At 62.2% G+C, this 15,207-nt stretch overlaps 1 protein-coding gene across 1 annotated transcript in view; it reads left to right on the plus strand.

The window, feature by feature from the left end:
* The window catches only part of RXRA (retinoid X receptor, alpha), a 33,917-nt gene that overhangs the window by 12,885 nt on the left and 5,825 nt on the right, over nucleotides 1-15,207 (plus strand). Inside the window, exons 2-7 of the mRNA XM_006902374.1 lie at nucleotides 150-403; nucleotides 4,497-4,647; nucleotides 4,965-5,144; nucleotides 12,861-13,030; nucleotides 13,598-13,727; nucleotides 14,301-14,433. Coding sequence (XP_006902436.1) covers nucleotides 206-403; nucleotides 4,497-4,647; nucleotides 4,965-5,144; nucleotides 12,861-13,030; nucleotides 13,598-13,727; nucleotides 14,301-14,433 — 962 coding nt within the window. The 5' untranslated portion in view covers nucleotides 150-205. The remainder of the gene's footprint in view (nucleotides 1-149; nucleotides 404-4,496; nucleotides 4,648-4,964; nucleotides 5,145-12,860; nucleotides 13,031-13,597; nucleotides 13,728-14,300; nucleotides 14,434-15,207) is intronic.

The raw sequence follows: 15,207 nt of genomic DNA on the forward strand, positions 1-15,207 counted from the left end.
GATGGGGCCGTGATGTGGACCGTGGCCCTGCTTTGACCATCCTATGGACCGTGGGGAGGGATGCGGCCGTGGCGTGGACTGTGGGGAGGGATGGGCCGTGATGTGGACTGTGGCCCCCTCTGACACCTTTCTCGATTCTTGTCTTGCAGACTTCTCCACCCAGGTGAATTCCTCGTCCCTCAGCTCGCCGACAGGACGTGGGCCCATGGCTGCGTCCTCACTGCACCCGTCGCTCGGACCGGCCATCGGCTCCCCCGGCCAGCTGCACTCTCCTATCAGCACCCTGAGTTCCCCCATCAATGGCATGGGCCCACCCTTCTCGGTCATCAGCTCGCCCATGGGCCCCCACTCCATGTCCGTGCCTGCTGCACCCACCCTGGGCTTCGGCACAGGCAGCCCCCAGGTGAGCTCTGGGCTGGGCGCGGGACAGGGCAGTGTGCCCGGCTTCACTGCGCGGCCAGCGCCTGACTGTGGTCAGCGTCACATGCTTGGTCCCCAGCCCTCCTCAGATGGCCAGTTCCCGGTCTGCTCTGCTCCTTCTCTCCTCCCTGGGGCCCGGGGCAGCCTCTGTGCCTCATTCAGACTCATCTCTTGGAAACCTGTGTTCCTCATATTCAGGAGATGTGGGTGGAGTTCAGGGCATGTTCCCCCCCAAAACCACAACCGCAAACCCCCAAGTTGGCGGAACAGTGAGGTCCTCTAACTCCCGCCGTCTCTGGGGAAGGCTTGCTGTCCACAGCCAGGAGTGGGGCCAAGGGCATCGTCTGCCCACCAGCCCTGCTGGCAGGGCAGAGGAAGCTGGCAAGGGTCTGGGGAGAGCCAAGCCACCCACAGCCACCTGGACCCTGAGCTGTTTGTCTCCCCTGAGGGTGTCGAGCCTGCCCGCTTTGAAGGGTTAGAGGTGGAACTCTATGCCAGGGAGCCTGGGCAGAGCCGAACCCCACATCTGAGATACCCTCAGATTTGGACTGCCTTGGGTGTCTTGGAGCCCTGCTCCCTAGTGCCATCAGGGTGTGCTCAGAACTGCAAGGGCACTTGCCCATGTGTGTGACTGGCCCTCTCTGTGGAGTGAGTGGGCTCCCAGGAGCAGAGGCCTGGGGAGTGGCCTGGTACTAATGTGGGCACCCGACTGTCCTGGCACCTCTGGGAGCTGGTGATGGTGGACACTATGAAACCTCCTGACCATTGAGGTGTCCCCCGCTGTGTCACCAAGCCCCTGAGGACAGTCTTTCCAGAGGGATAGTGCAGCCCACAGCGGAGCGCCCTGCCCATGTCCAGCCCCCATTCAGGACTGGGGCCATGCTGCCCCTTACCCTGGACTGTCCCTCTGCCAGGGCAGCGGCGCTGTCTAGCAGGCCAGAGTGGCGCAGTGGCAGCGCGCCATGGCTGGGGAGGAAGGGCGTGCCGGGTGTCGCAGGCGGGGCTGATGGAGCTGTTTGAGGAAATCCCGTGGGCAGTGGTGGTAACAGGAGTGAGTGTCAGGGATCTGAAACAGGAAATGGATGGTGTCCCCGCTGACTGTGCAGAGGTGCCCCTAGGAGGTGGGCAGGGGTCCTGGAGAGCAGTCCCGTTGGGTGGAGAGCCCAGGCTGGCCACTCGGAGCTGGGGCGTGCAAGTGGACCGTCCAGGTGGCCTCCATGCATCGGCCGTTTGGCCCTGGCTTGAGGGAGACAGGACGGGGATGAAAGAAGTTGGGGCCAGGACAGGGAGGCACGTGCGTAGCACTGATTGTGGTGGGCAGCAGGTGCCCCCAGAGGACTGGTCTTAGTGGACTGTGCCCCCCCCTGCTGCCGAGGCTCTGACTGTGTCTCCCCGGGGCAGGTGCCAGGCCCCTTGAATCAGGCAGGTGGTCCTCACTCATCAGGGCTTCGGGCAGCCGAGTTCTCCCGTGGGTGTGCGTGTGGTCCTGCCAGCCTGGCCAGGCGGTCTCCCACCACATGGAACGAAAGGGCTAGATCCCAGAGGGGGTCTGATGCCCACCTGTGGTCCAGGGGACTCCTGCCCCACCTCCCACACTCCTGGCTCCATATTGCTGCTGTCTCAGTGTGGACAGTGGCACACCACGCCTGGGAGGGTCAGGGATAGAGTCACAGTTGGTCCCCTGAGGCTGACCTGTCCCCTTTCTGAGCCTTCCTGTCACTCTCTGGCCTCCAGGCATCAGCTGTGGACTCTTGGCTTGGGACGCCCGTCCATCCTGACAGGCGATGTCCTGTCAGTCCTTGGCCACACACACGTGTGGACTGCAGTGCTGGGCCCTCCTCTCGGGTGGGCATGCAGGACTGAGGGCTTGGCCTGTGAGCAAGCTCTAGCACTCTGCCAATTTAGGGGGCCAGGGGGCCTCCCTTGTGAGCCCCAGAATCAGGCTGTGAGATGAGCCGGAGTCCGGAGCCAGGCGGTTTTCTGGGAAACGCCAGGCTAGACTGAGCGGCCAACAGGGAGCCCTGTAGCCCCTCTGTGTGGCCTTGTGGGGTCGTGTGTGACCATCTGTCCTGCCCCGCGGTGAACCGGTCAGGGCCTGCTCTCAGCACCTGTCCTGAGGTTGGACGTGCGGGGGATTAGTGGACCAGGGAGTGAGTTGGCGACTCTTTCAGTGACTGGCTCTGAGCAGGCGCTGCCCGCCTTGGCCTCAGCTTCTCCATATGCAGCTCGAGGATTGTGACGTGAGTGACCCTCTCACGCTTAGCGAGGCCCAAAGCTCTGGCAGAGAGCAGACGGACGGTGTGGACAGGGCTGGCACCCTCATCTGGGTAATAAGCAGCATCTCATCTCCTGGGTGCCAGACGAGTGGGTGCATGCCTGGACACTGGCTCTGAGGGGTCTCTGTCCGCAGTACCAACCCCCAGACTCCTCTGTCGATGGGGGTCCTGGTTCTTGACAGCCTCAGCCTTCCCTGCAGCCATCAGGGATCCAGGGGCCCACGACCCTGCCAGGCCCCAGCCCATAGGGGCCCACAGGCTTGCCTCAGTGCCCAGCCCCCAACCGAGCCCCAGGCTGGTCCCTCTGTGGGTGGGGGGAGGCTGGCGCACACCAGGCTGGGGGTGGGGTGGTTTTTGCTGTGCTGGCTTCCTGTCTCATGAGGAAGGGGCCTGGGAGTTGGGGTTCTAGGGAAGGAAAAGAGGAGGGGGCTGGAGACACTGGGGCTACCAGGGGGCAGCGCAGACAGCTGCCACCCGCCCCAGAGGCTCCTGTGGCCTGTAAGTTCCGCCTTTGCTGAGGGTTTGCAGAAGTGCGGGTGTGGGGGCAGCCTGGCCTGGGGTCCTGCCGTCCTGGGACACAGGCTGGTGGGAGTGGTGCAGGGACACCAGGGCCTCTGCACCCGCAGACAGGACGGGGGGCCGGCACTCGGGCTGAGGCCGCAGCGGAACTGCTGTGTCATTGCAGCGGCTGTTGCCGGGGCGACCGGGTGAGTTTCCCACGCCTCCTCCTGGCACGCGGCGCGCACCCAGCGGTGCAGGGCGGGGGTGGGGCGTGCGGTACACGACTCCCATCTGGGGTCTGCCCTCTCCGTGGGCCATCAGGGACCCCAGACCCTGCCTGCCAGCTTCAGGCCAGGCTGTGTAGTGGGTAGTGCACTCCGAGGGCATGCTGGCTCTCCATCTGCATCCTGACCTGTGTGCTGGGTACCAGCTCTACCCCCTGAGGCCGTCCCCAGGCTTATCCACGCACATGTGCCCCAACCCTACCCGCAGTGGGCTCTGAGGGTCGGTCAGGGAGGGAAGGTCGGGAACTGTGGGCCTGGGGTCCTGGCAGTGCTGCGGGGGGTCTTCCATCGTGTGACCCCTGCTCCATGAGACCCTGTCTGAGAAGATGGAGCCCCAGGTCCCAGGAGCCTGGCTGAGCACGTCCAGCTGTGCGTACAGCTGACAACTGATTGTGCGGTCCCAGTTTAGGTTATGAAACAGGGACGAGGTGTCCTCTTCATGGGTGGGTGGGTGGCGCAGGGTATACAGCTGGCGCTCAGCTTGTCTGTGAGGAGGGGACACGGTGGTGTCCTCCTCACTGGTGGGCTGGGTATGCAGCTGGTGCTCAGCTTGTCTGTGTAGTGGGGACACGGTGGTGCCCTCCTCACTGGTGGGCTGGGGTCCTGGGTATACAGCTGGCGCTCAGCTCCTCTTTAAGGCAGGAGTACAGTGGTGCCCTCCTCCTGTTAGGTATGCAGCTGGCGCTCAGCTTGTCTGTGTAGTGGGGACACGGTGGTGTCCTCCTCACTGGAGGCTGGGGTCCTGGGTATACAGCCAGCACCCAGCTTGTCTGTGAGGTGATGACACAGTGGTGCCCTCCTCACTGGGGGCTGGGTATACAGCTGGCGCTCAGCTTGTCTCTGAAGTGGGGACATGGTGGTGCCCTTCTCATTGGGGGTGCTGGGTATACAGCTGGCGCTCAGCTTGTCTCTGAAGTGGGAGATGGTGGAGCCCTCTACGGGAGGGTGGATTTTCAGAGGCACCGCGTGGTCCCTTCGTGGCCTGTTGCCCACCAGCCCTTCCTTTCTTCCGCAGCTTAACTCACCCATGAACCTGGTCAGCAGCACGGAGGACATCAAGCCCCCGCTGGGCCTGAATGGTGTCCTCAAGGTCCCCGCCCACCCCTCAGGGAACATGGCTTCCTTCACCAAGCACATCTGTGCCATCTGTGGGGACCGCTCCTCAGGTAGGCCGCTGGCAGGGGGCTTGGCAGGAGGTGGAGGGGCCAGCCTGGTCTACTGCGCTGGGCCAGGGCCACAGTGTGTGTGGCAGGAGACCAGAGGTGGGCCAGAGAGGAAGACGTCCTCACTGGTGATGGTGACAAGGGGACAGAGTCAAGACGGAGGCCCCTGACGTGGGCTCCGAGCTCCTTGGTTGGTCCAGGACCTGCTGCTTGTCCTCCACCCTGGAAAAGCACCTGGCCGGTGTCTGGAGTGTGGGGGACACAAGGCGGCCGTGGGTGGGGGCCTGGCCACTGGGGTGCTGACTGCCTGCCTTCCACAGGCAAGCACTACGGGGTGTACAGCTGTGAGGGCTGCAAGGGCTTCTTCAAGCGGACGGTGCGGAAGGACCTCACCTACACCTGTCGGGACAACAAAGACTGCCTGATTGACAAGCGGCAGCGGAACCGGTGCCAGTACTGCCGCTACCAGAAGTGCCTGGCCATGGGCATGAAGAGGGAAGGTAGGGTGGGGGAAGGGCCTGGCCATGGGCATGGAGAGGGAAGGCAGGGCAGGGAGGGACGTGACTGTGGACATGAAGAAGGGTGGGTGAGTAGCAGGGTGGCCGGGGGGCGGCGCGTAGCTGGGTCAGGGACTCTGTACCTCGCCTTTCCTGCCGTTTTTGAGGGACCTGAGCTGGGTGCCTGCCAGCATGCTCACACTGTTTTGGGAAGGGATAACGTCTCCACTCCACAGTCCAGATGTGTGCCCGCTGGAACAGCCCTGCCCGGGCATGTACCCTCCAGGGCATCCCCCCGGGACTGCATCGGCCATGGCTGTGCCCCTAGGACCCCCTGGGGCACTCTGGGCTGGAACCTGAGTTAGGGGCCAGTTCTCTGATTGATGTGGGGCTGGGGAGGGTGCAGGACACGTCATGGAAGTGTTCACAGCTCAAGCAGACCCGAGGCTCACCCAAAGCTCAGCCCCTGGCTGTCCGCAGGCCGGTTCCCCTGGCACAGGCGGTCGTGGGGTTCTGCGTGAGACCTGTGCCCAGGTGTCTGAGTTTGTAAGCGAGTCAGGTGCACCCTGTGCTTCTCAGCTCCTGCTAGTGCCAGAGAAACAGAAATAGACAAGGCCATCTTGCATCATAAAAGTTACAGGTCAGAAGCCCTCAAGGACAGTTGTGCTCTGGCCTCAGGGACCCCATGAGTGGAGTCCCGCTCATGGCCAGGGTGGGTGCAGGGAAAGGCTGGAAGCTTTTCCCACGCTGTACAAGGGGCACGTGGGGCCCAGGAAGGAGACTGTGGACAGGGCTTTGTGGTGGGCAGGCCCTTGTGCAGTATTGCCAGCAGGTAGGAGGTGCAGGCTACCGTCTCCCCTCGTTGACAGCCCCTTACTCTCAAGTGAGGTTTCATCCCTGCTTTGATAGGTGGACGTGGGCACAGGGCAGTCGAGGTTCATCCAGCCCTGGCCTGGGCCTCTGCCTTTTAAGGTTGGAAGGTGCTTCTTGGGGTCAGGTTTTGAGTGGCCTGCACGCTAGTACTAGAGTCTCCACTGCCATTGGTCACTGTAGCTGTCCCGTGGCCCATACGTGACTGGTGACTTGTGTCCCCTCCTGACTGGCCCCTGACAGACCCCTGAGGGCCTTTTCACCCCCACATATGAGGAGGAGCTGATTGGCTCCTAAAAGCCTCCCGGGTGTCGAGAGGCAACTGGATTATTGAATTCCTCACTTTATTTGTTTATTTTACAAATCTCTTGGCATCTCTGTAACCTCAATTGTTCTCGCTGAGAAACCAAAACCCCAGCTGGGCCAAGAACTCCTGAGGGGTTTCCTTCTTGAGCCTGGGCTGGGACAAGGCGGGAGGCAGGAAGTGTGGGGTGGCCGCGTCTCCGTCCTGTGGCCCCTGGGCTGCCGGAGACTGGGCCGCAGGAGGGAGGCCTGGGAACCTGCGCAGCGTGGCACGGCTTCCGTACCGGGCCTTGGGGTTCACGGGGTGCTGATTGCTCACTGGGCTCGTCCTTGGCTGTGTGATGGAGAAACTGAGGCCCAGAGGGCTGGAGGCTCCTTAGGGTCACTCTGCGCTGGCTCCAGTCCAGGCCTCATCCCTTGCCAGTTGGGAGGTTCATGCCCAGCTCCAGGTTCCCGGGTACCGTGCGGTCCGGGGCAGGCGGGGCGACCACGGTCTCCTGTCCTCAGAGTGCTGGTGGGAGAGTGTGTGGGGTGGACCTCAGGAGGCGCAGGCCCCTGGGGACCCTGCAGTGAGAGCCGCAGAGGGCAGGACAGGTGGGGATAGCCATGTCCAGCGATGCCTCGGGGATGGGGCACCCACAGAGTCACCTGCAGCTGCAGCCTCTGCATAGAGGAGGCCCCAATGCCTGCTTTACCACAGACAGGCAGCCCCACAGATGGTCGCTCCAGAGCCCGTGGGTGCCAGGAGACCCGAGAACCCAGGGCATGCCGGAGCCCCGGGTCCTCCCACTCCGCCATCAAGGCTGTGTTAGAACCCCACGCTGCCCACCCCCGGTGCTGCTGTGACCCCTTCCACAGACTGAGAGAAGAGGTGCAGCCCCATTTGGGGGCAGCCTGAGTAGGTCCTACGTCAGAATCCTGCTGGACACTCCAAAGCCGGGGGGAGCCCCAAGCCACACACCGCCTCCTTCCGTGTCCGTAGGGCACCCGGGCCATGTGGGCAGCAGGACTTATCTGTGGGCCGTTAGATGAATACCTGCTCCAGCACGGACCTTGTCCCTTGTCTTAACTGTACTTACAAGTCCTTAGTGAGTTAGGGAGCTCTGGTGACGGGTGGGAAGGTGTTGCACTGTCACCCCAAAGGGAGGCAGTTTGAACCCTCCAGCACCTCTCGTGTGCGGCCTCCCAGGTGCTTCCAGCCGCTGAAACCCTCCTGAGGGTCTGCTCTGTCAGTTCTCTTGAAGTGAGCACTGACCATCCCAGAATCCCCTCACACCCGACACAACTCGGCCCCTGGAGCCGGGATGCGTGGGGGGCTCCGTGCCGATCTCTGTCCTCAGCCGTGGGAGCCCCTCCCCGTGTGCACTGCTGCCACACGGGATGTGTAGCGGGTGGTCTGCTGGCAGCCAGCGGCTGGGTGGTGCCTGTGGCCCCCACAGAGCCAGTCTGCCCTCGGCTTCCTGAGCCAGCTAGTTCCAGGAGTCCCACGCGGGCCCGACGGCTGGCTCCATATGGAGGGCATGAGGGCCTGCTGGACCCCCGCACCGGCCAGGTGGGCCTTGATGCCTAGTGATCATACCCCGCTGCAGATGAGAAAACTGAGGCTTGCACAGTGTGGTGTGGGGGACAGCGTGCTGGGAGGACCCTCGAATGCTGTGGCACTGCCCGGAGCAGCCCGCACTGGCCTGGGGCTGATGTGTCTGGGTCGGGCCGGCCGGCCTCCACCCCACACTGGCCACGCAGGCTGGGGCACTGCTGCCGGCCGATAGCATCTGACGTTGGGCAAGAACAGGGCTTGTGCACACAAGCCGCCGCCCTGGACCCGTTCTGCAGCATTCCGGGGGGCGCGAGGGGGAGAGGAGGGGCGGGGGGCAAGGATGGGGCGCGCCACGGCACGGCTGGGGGCAAGGACGGGCATGCTCTGGGGAGGGGTGAGGACAGGCATCCCCTGAAGGTGGGAGGCAGCTGAGGAATGATAAGACCAAACATATCCCACTGGGCTGTGGCCCTCCACCAGGTGCAGACCTGGCCTGTCTGCTGGGGTGCCTGGGTGTCTTTGGGGGGCTTGCACACATGCCCTAAATTATGGGGAAAGACCTTAGGGGCTTCTGTCAGCCGATGGACCTGTCTCCTACCCTGAGGTGACACAGCCTGGCTCCTCTCCTCCCCTCCCTGTTTCCTTCCTGCTCTCTCTGCTTCCTGCCCCTGGGCCCTGGCTCCCAAGGAGACGATAGGGAGTGTGTGTGCGTGTGTGCGTGTGTGTGCGTGTGTGTGTACTCACGGGCAGGGGTGTGTATGCATGCCTGAGTGCACAGGTGTGTGTCTGACTGTGGGTATGTATGAGGGTGTGTGTGTGTATGTGCCTGTGTGCACGCGTGTGACCACGAATATATGTACACATGTGTGTCTGCCTGTGTGTGTATGTGTCTGAATATGTTCGTGCATGTGTGATGCATTCCTCTGGAAACTATGAACTTTGATAAATGACGATGGTTCTAGAAAGGCTCCAGGCCTTTTGTTCATAGGGTCGCTTTGTTGTGCTCAGCTCGACGGCAGTCAACAAAAACAACATGTGTGATGCCAGAGTCTGCACACAGCCCTGCGTGGCCCTGAAAGCCTCATTTGCAGGGAGGCCCTGGCTGGACTTGAGGGGAGCCCTGAGCCCTTCTGCCTTTGAGATGAGTCTGTTTCCTCATCCGCTCTCTACACTTGATGCTGAGCTGAGCTGCACCGTCCGGCCGTGCCCCTCTCTGCCCACTCCCCATACCTGGTGCTCAAGTGAGTCACCTTGCCCCCCACAGCACCCCCTGTCCTGTCCCTGCAGCCTGTCCCCCCCATAGTCTGTCCCCCACAGCACCCCTGGCCCGTCCCTGCAGCCTGCCCCCCATGCCCCACACTGAGCCCTTGCCCCACAGCGTCCTCTGGCTGCGTCCCTGGGGCCCTTGCCCCAGGCTGAGCCCCACAGCCACCCCTGCTCCCAGTCCCCACGGCCGTCCCTGTGCCTGGGGCTGGGTTGTATTTACAGACGCCTCCCACCCAGGCTTTCCGGCGCCAGCGCACTAAAGTCAACACGACTCCCATCTCAGAGGTGACGGCGCTGGCAGAGGGAGAGCCCTGCTCACAGGCCCCCGCCGTCTATAAATAAAACCACAATATTTATAATGATGCTGCCGGGGCCCTTCCAGCTTCAAAGTGCCTGGCAAAACACACGCTAATGAGTTCCTGCCACCCCCACACGGGAGGCAGGTGTGAGGAGCCCCTGTGCTGCCCCGCCCAGGCTCTGGGGCCCCAGGACGCAACCCCCTCAGGCCAGGTGACCACACTCGTGCCCTGAGGGCCTGCCCATGCCCACGTGGGGTCACCAGAAGACAGGGCCCTAGTTGTGGGGCTTTGGAAGGCAGGCGCCGTGGTTCTCATCTGTGGACATGGAGCCCCACACGGTGGCTTGGGACAGGGCAAGATTTGAGGGCCAGGCTCTAGAACTGGGGCTGCAGCTTCACCCTCCGCTGTGCGATATCAGCCACATCTGGCCTTGCTTTCCTTGCCTGGCAGCGTGGGGAGCTAGGTCTCAGCTGAGGAACACAGACCTCCCTCTGTGAGGACCCTGGGACCTGGGCGTGTTGTCTGATGGCCCTTCTGCAGGGTTCCCCCTGTCTGGGCACCCCTGCGGTGACCACACCTTTTCAGCATCCCCTGGGGAGGCGACTTGAAGCCTCAGCCCTGCCCCAGGAGTCTGGGAGGCTGGCCTTCTGAGGCCGTTCCAATCTACTGTCAGATTTTCCAGGTCTGAGCCTCGCGCATTGCCTGTGCCTGGCCATGTGGTTTGAGGGCTGGCACCTCTCCTGCCCTTGAATCTGGTCACCTGGCTAGAATGTCCCTCGAGCATCCTGTGGGGTTCAGCCCTGCATGGAGCCGGCTCGAAGCGCCCCATCGACTTGTGAGGGGCTTGGGACATGTGCTTGGGGAGCCAGCAGCCCTGAGGGGGTGAAGAGAAGCTCCGGAGACCCCCGACAGCGCTAGGACAGACGGCAGTGAGATGTCAGAACTGGACGTGGTGCTGGTTAAGAGAGTCAGATGGCTGGAGGGCAGCAGGGCACCCAGGCCTCGAGTGGGGTCTGCCCAGTGGCTGCTGACGGATGGGACTGAGTAGGGAGGACACTGAAGTGTGGATCGCTTCCTCTCCCACTCACCTGGCTCCATGCCAGACTCCCAGTAACCAGGTGAGGGGGCCAGCGAGGCTGAACGGGGACTCCCTGCAGACTGATACCTGCGAGGAGGTCAGGGGGTCAGTGAGGCTGTCCTAGAGGGTGAGGGGGCCCATGAGGCCATTCTGGAGGCAGAGGGGCCAGTGGCACCCTCCCTGAGCTGAGGGGTCAGCTGAAGCCACCCTGCAGGGTGCTGAGCCCATGGGGCCAGGTGCGGTTACTGTTGAGGAACTCTGCTGGTCAAGTGGGGTGTTGAGGGGGTAAGTGGTTAGGAAGGCCTCCCCTGAGCTCAGGGTGAGGCTGGGTTTGAAGAGTGGAGGGTGGATGCGATGTGGTCTCTGTCCTCTTGTTCATGGAGAGGTCTTGCGTATGAGAGCTGGACTGTGAGGCCCAGGTGGTCCAGGTGCCTGGGCAGCCCTTTGGAGCTGTGCTTTCAGAGGCTCGGTGCTGGACTTGGTCCAGGGAGGGGATGGATCAGAGGTCCCCATCCTGACTGCTGGCAGAGCAGGCTGTAGGGGACAGCTCGCGGGTCCAGTATCTCAATTATGAGCAGAGTGTGGGAGGCTGTGGAGGCTGGGTGCCCTGGGGAGGGGGCTGGGTGCCCTGGGGAGGGGGCTGGGTGCCTCCAGGGAGGGGGCTGGGTGCCCTGGGGAGAGGCTGAGTGCTTTCAGGGAGGGGGCTTGAAGCCCTCGGTGGACCACACAATGGTGTGGTGCAGGATGTATTAGAGGGGGACACCCACTCTGTGGTACGGGGCATGATTTTTGGGAGACAGCAGTGTGGATGCAGGGTATGTTTGAGGGGACATGTGCTGTGTGGGTGCAGGTGTATTTAGGTGGACGCACGTGTGGGTTCAGGGTGTGTCTAGGAGGACATGCACTGTGTTGTGTAGGTTGTGTTTGAGGGACACACTGTGGGTGCAGGGTGTGTTTGGGGGGACATAGCTTTTGGGTTCAGGGTGTGCTTTGCTGGCTCTGGGACCTGCTTACTTTCTCCTTTGCTTCTGAGCCTCAGTTTTCTGCATCTGTGAAATGGGGTGATGAAAGCACCTTTCTGCAGAGCTGATGGTGTCAGGGAGCTGCAGAGGGAGGCGGTGACGCGCTCAGGACCACTCCCAGGGGGTCAGGATTAACAAGCACAGGGGCGCTTATTGGGTGTTCAGGGCCACGGTGGTGGCTGTAACCCCCGCGGGGCCTCAGAGCTGGAAGCCGGGGGTGGGATGGAGCTCTGGGACTGTTCAGACGTCAGGGTCCTGTGAGAGAGAGAATGCCAAGTGGGCTAAGCTGTAGAGCTTGCCAGGGTAGACAGGTCAGAACTGGGCCTGTCCACATCAGCTGACCAGAACCCTGAGAGTGGTGCTGTGACCTTTGCTTTCTGAGACACCCCTTCTTGCTCTCCTTGCTCTTCCTGAACCCCTGGAGTCACTGTTTCCCAGCGAGCTGACTGGTCTCACTCTGCTGCTGTGTAGGGGACAGTCACAGCTGGCCAATTGGGGAGGGCCCCCTGTCCCTGGCAGCTCCATCCCCCAGAGAGCAGAGGTGGCCCAGGGTTTCCAGCCTTGGAACCCCCTCAGTGGTCTCTCGCCTCTGCGGGCCTCTCCTTGCATGACGCTTCTGTGGGTCAGTGCTCGAATGAGCCCTTCTCACCCCATCTGCTCCCCAATGCCCTTCCTTCCTGGGGTCCCAGGAACCATTTCACGCCCCAGCCAGCCCGCTGTGCCCCATCCTTGCTCTTCTGTCGGCCTCATGAGGCCCCGTTGGCCCTTCCCTGTAGTGGGACAGCACTTCCTGAGACCCTGGTCTGATGCTGTCTGTCCTGCGTCACACTGCCCTGTCCTGCTCCCTCGGAGACCTCCTCGGAGCCTGACCCTGTTCTGCCTTCCTGTCCCGCCCTCCCACAGCCGGGGCTTGTACCAAGTGAGCTCTGCTCTGAGTCTTCACAAAGGCTGCTTCTTCCACGTAGATGTTGCCTTTGTGTGGCCTCCTTCTGTGGTCAGAATGCCACTTCTCCCAGGCAGCCCCCCTGGCTTGCCCACCCTCTGAGCCCCATCAAAGCGCTTTTCCTTGGAGCTGGGGTCCTGCTGAACCCCTGTTTCTGAGAGCTCTTTGGGCTCATGAGAGAAGCAATGTGAAGGGGTGGGAGCACTTTGGACCCTTGAGAGTGTGGAGGTGGGCCCAGCGACCGCATGTGGCAGGTGCTGGTGGTGGGCGTGGACGCAAGTACTTGGGCTCAGACAGTGAATGGGAGGGGCGTGGGCGTAGGGTTGGTGCTGCCCACCCTGGTGGACCCGAGTTGTGGGCACAGGCTCAGGAGTGCAGGCTGACCGCCCGTGTCCTCACAGCTGTGCAGGAGGAGCGGCAGCGGGGCAAAGACCGCAGCGAGAACGAGGTGGAGTCCACCAGCAGTGCCAACGAGGACATGCCCGTGGAGAAGATCCTGGAGGCCGAAGTGGCTGTGGAGCCCAAGACAGAGACGTATGTGGAGGCCACTGTGGGGCTGACCCCCAGCTCGGTGAGTGCTTGGGCCTTGTTTTCCTCGTGGACTCTGCGGGCTCAGCCTTCTGGGCCTGGCGTGTCCAGTGGCTCGGTTGGTCATTGAGGGCCGTCCTCTCTCGGGATCCTGTTTACAGACCACCTTGAGGCCCAGAGAGCCCTGCTCTGTGCTGACCACTGCCTCTAGCAGCCCCCACAACCCTGATCTGTTCACAGTGGCCCCTTGTTTGCTTAGCTGCTTCTGCAGCCCAGACCCCCACTGCTGCCCTCAGGGACGCAGCACCTCTTAGACCCCCACTGGTCACCAGCCAGGACAGCCCTCCGGAGAGGACACCTCCCCTGTGAACGACACCCCCAGGCTCAGTGAGAGGTCGTCAGGCCAGCATCTTACCTGTCCTCTGCTCCGACCACCATCATTCTCAGGCTTTCCTTACACGGAGCCACTGTTGGGTGACACACCTGAGTCACCGAGGACACGTCCTCACAGGACCAGGTCTCATCCTCAGAGCACCTGTGGCTGCGTCAGGGGACAGGATGTGGCATCTCCGGGGTGTGGTCCTGACCACGATGTCCTCTCTCCACGCAGCCCAACGACCCCGTCACCAACATCTGCCAGGCAGCGGACAAGCAGCTCTTCACCCTGGTGGAGTGGGCCAAGCGGGTGCCGCACTTCTCAGAGCTGCCGCTGGATGACCAGGTCATCCTGCTGCGGGCGGGTGAGTGGGCACACTGACGGGCTCGGCGTGAGGGGCGTTGTGGAGAATGCCGCGGTGTACTGTGGGGCCTGGGCTTGACAGGAGGGGCTCAGGAAAGGGCTTTGTGGGAAATGCCATCCCAAATCTTAGTGCAGGGGCACATCCTGGGTTACCCTGTCTCCTGCCACCTGAAGCTTCTGGGGCACAAGGTTAGGGTGCAGACTCTGATTTCTGATTGGGTGCCCCTTAAGGCCCAAAGAGCATGACAGCTCTGTGCAGCTGTGGGCACCAGCAGATCCCACATTGTACCAGACATTCTGCCCCGAAAGGGGACCCGTCATAGGTCTGCTGTGTTCTGGATCCCTGGCTGACCCCTGAGGCCCTGGGTTCAGAGACACCATTGCTGGCCCTGAGGGCAGGCACCCTGAGGTTCTCTGCAGTGTCCAGATGCAGGAGGGGGAGCCTGGTCTTGAGGAGGGTGCTGCTTCTTCACCCCACTTTGGGATCATGCCTGGGGGTGGGAGGTGATGGCTCGTGCTGCCTGGGCTCAGGGGGCAGACGGCCAGAGACACAGTGCCCGCTCGCCCGCCACAGGCTGGAACGAGCTGCTCATCGCGTCCTTCTCACACCGCTCCATCGCCGTGAAGGACGGTATCCTGCTCGCCACCGGCCTGCACGTCCACCGTAACAGCGCCCACAGCGCCGGCGTGGGCGCCATCTTTGACAGGTGGGCCCCGGGGTGGGGTGGCGCTATCTCAGTGTGGGGTGACAGGACCCTCCTGTGAGTGTCGAGACACAGGTGAGATGGTGACACCGGCCAGGCTCAGAGTGAGAGTGTGGGGAGAAACTGATCAGTGTCTTCTCACTGTGGTGCTGCTGTCCCAGGGGCACCAGTGTCCCGTCTCCGTCAGCCAGCGTCTCCGTCGGCCGGGCTGCTGGAAAGGGGACATTAAAGATCCAAAGACATTGCCTCGATACCGAGGCCGACGTACCCGCATTAACATCACAGGTGTGCAACGTTACAGAAAGCCCGTCCCTGAGAGAGGGGTAAGGACACAGGAATGAGAGGCCTCGTCGACCAAGTGACCATATGTTTGAAGGACACAGTTCAATACACAACTGCTGGTTAATCACATAACTCGTTAACATTCTGGTGTAGGAGTTTCCATAGCTGTTTGTTGGGATTTTTAAAGCTTGTGGATTTATCTACGGGAGGAGTAATTGCTGTCTAGAGACCAGCTGATTCTCTGAGAGGTAGCTCCACGTGGAGATTGTTTCCATGTGTTTATGGGTAAATCCTTCACAGACTTGAGGCTTGTCTAGCCCCACACCTGACCGCCCGTGTGCACAGGTGTGCCCCTGCCCCGCACCTGACGGCCCGTGTGCACAGGTGTGCCCTGCCCCATACCTGACGGCCCGTGTATACAGGTGTGCCCAGCCCCATACCTGACCGCCTGTGTATACAGGTGTGCCCAGCCCCATACCTGATTGCACTGACGGC

The sequence above is a fragment of the Elephantulus edwardii genome, unplaced genomic scaffold, assembly GCF_000299155.1.
Source record: "Elephantulus edwardii isolate Elephantulus edwardi_28Jun2011 unplaced genomic scaffold, EleEdw1.0 scaffold00401, whole genome shotgun sequence".
Lineage (NCBI taxonomy): Eukaryota > Metazoa > Chordata > Mammalia > Macroscelidea > Macroscelididae > Elephantulus > Elephantulus edwardii.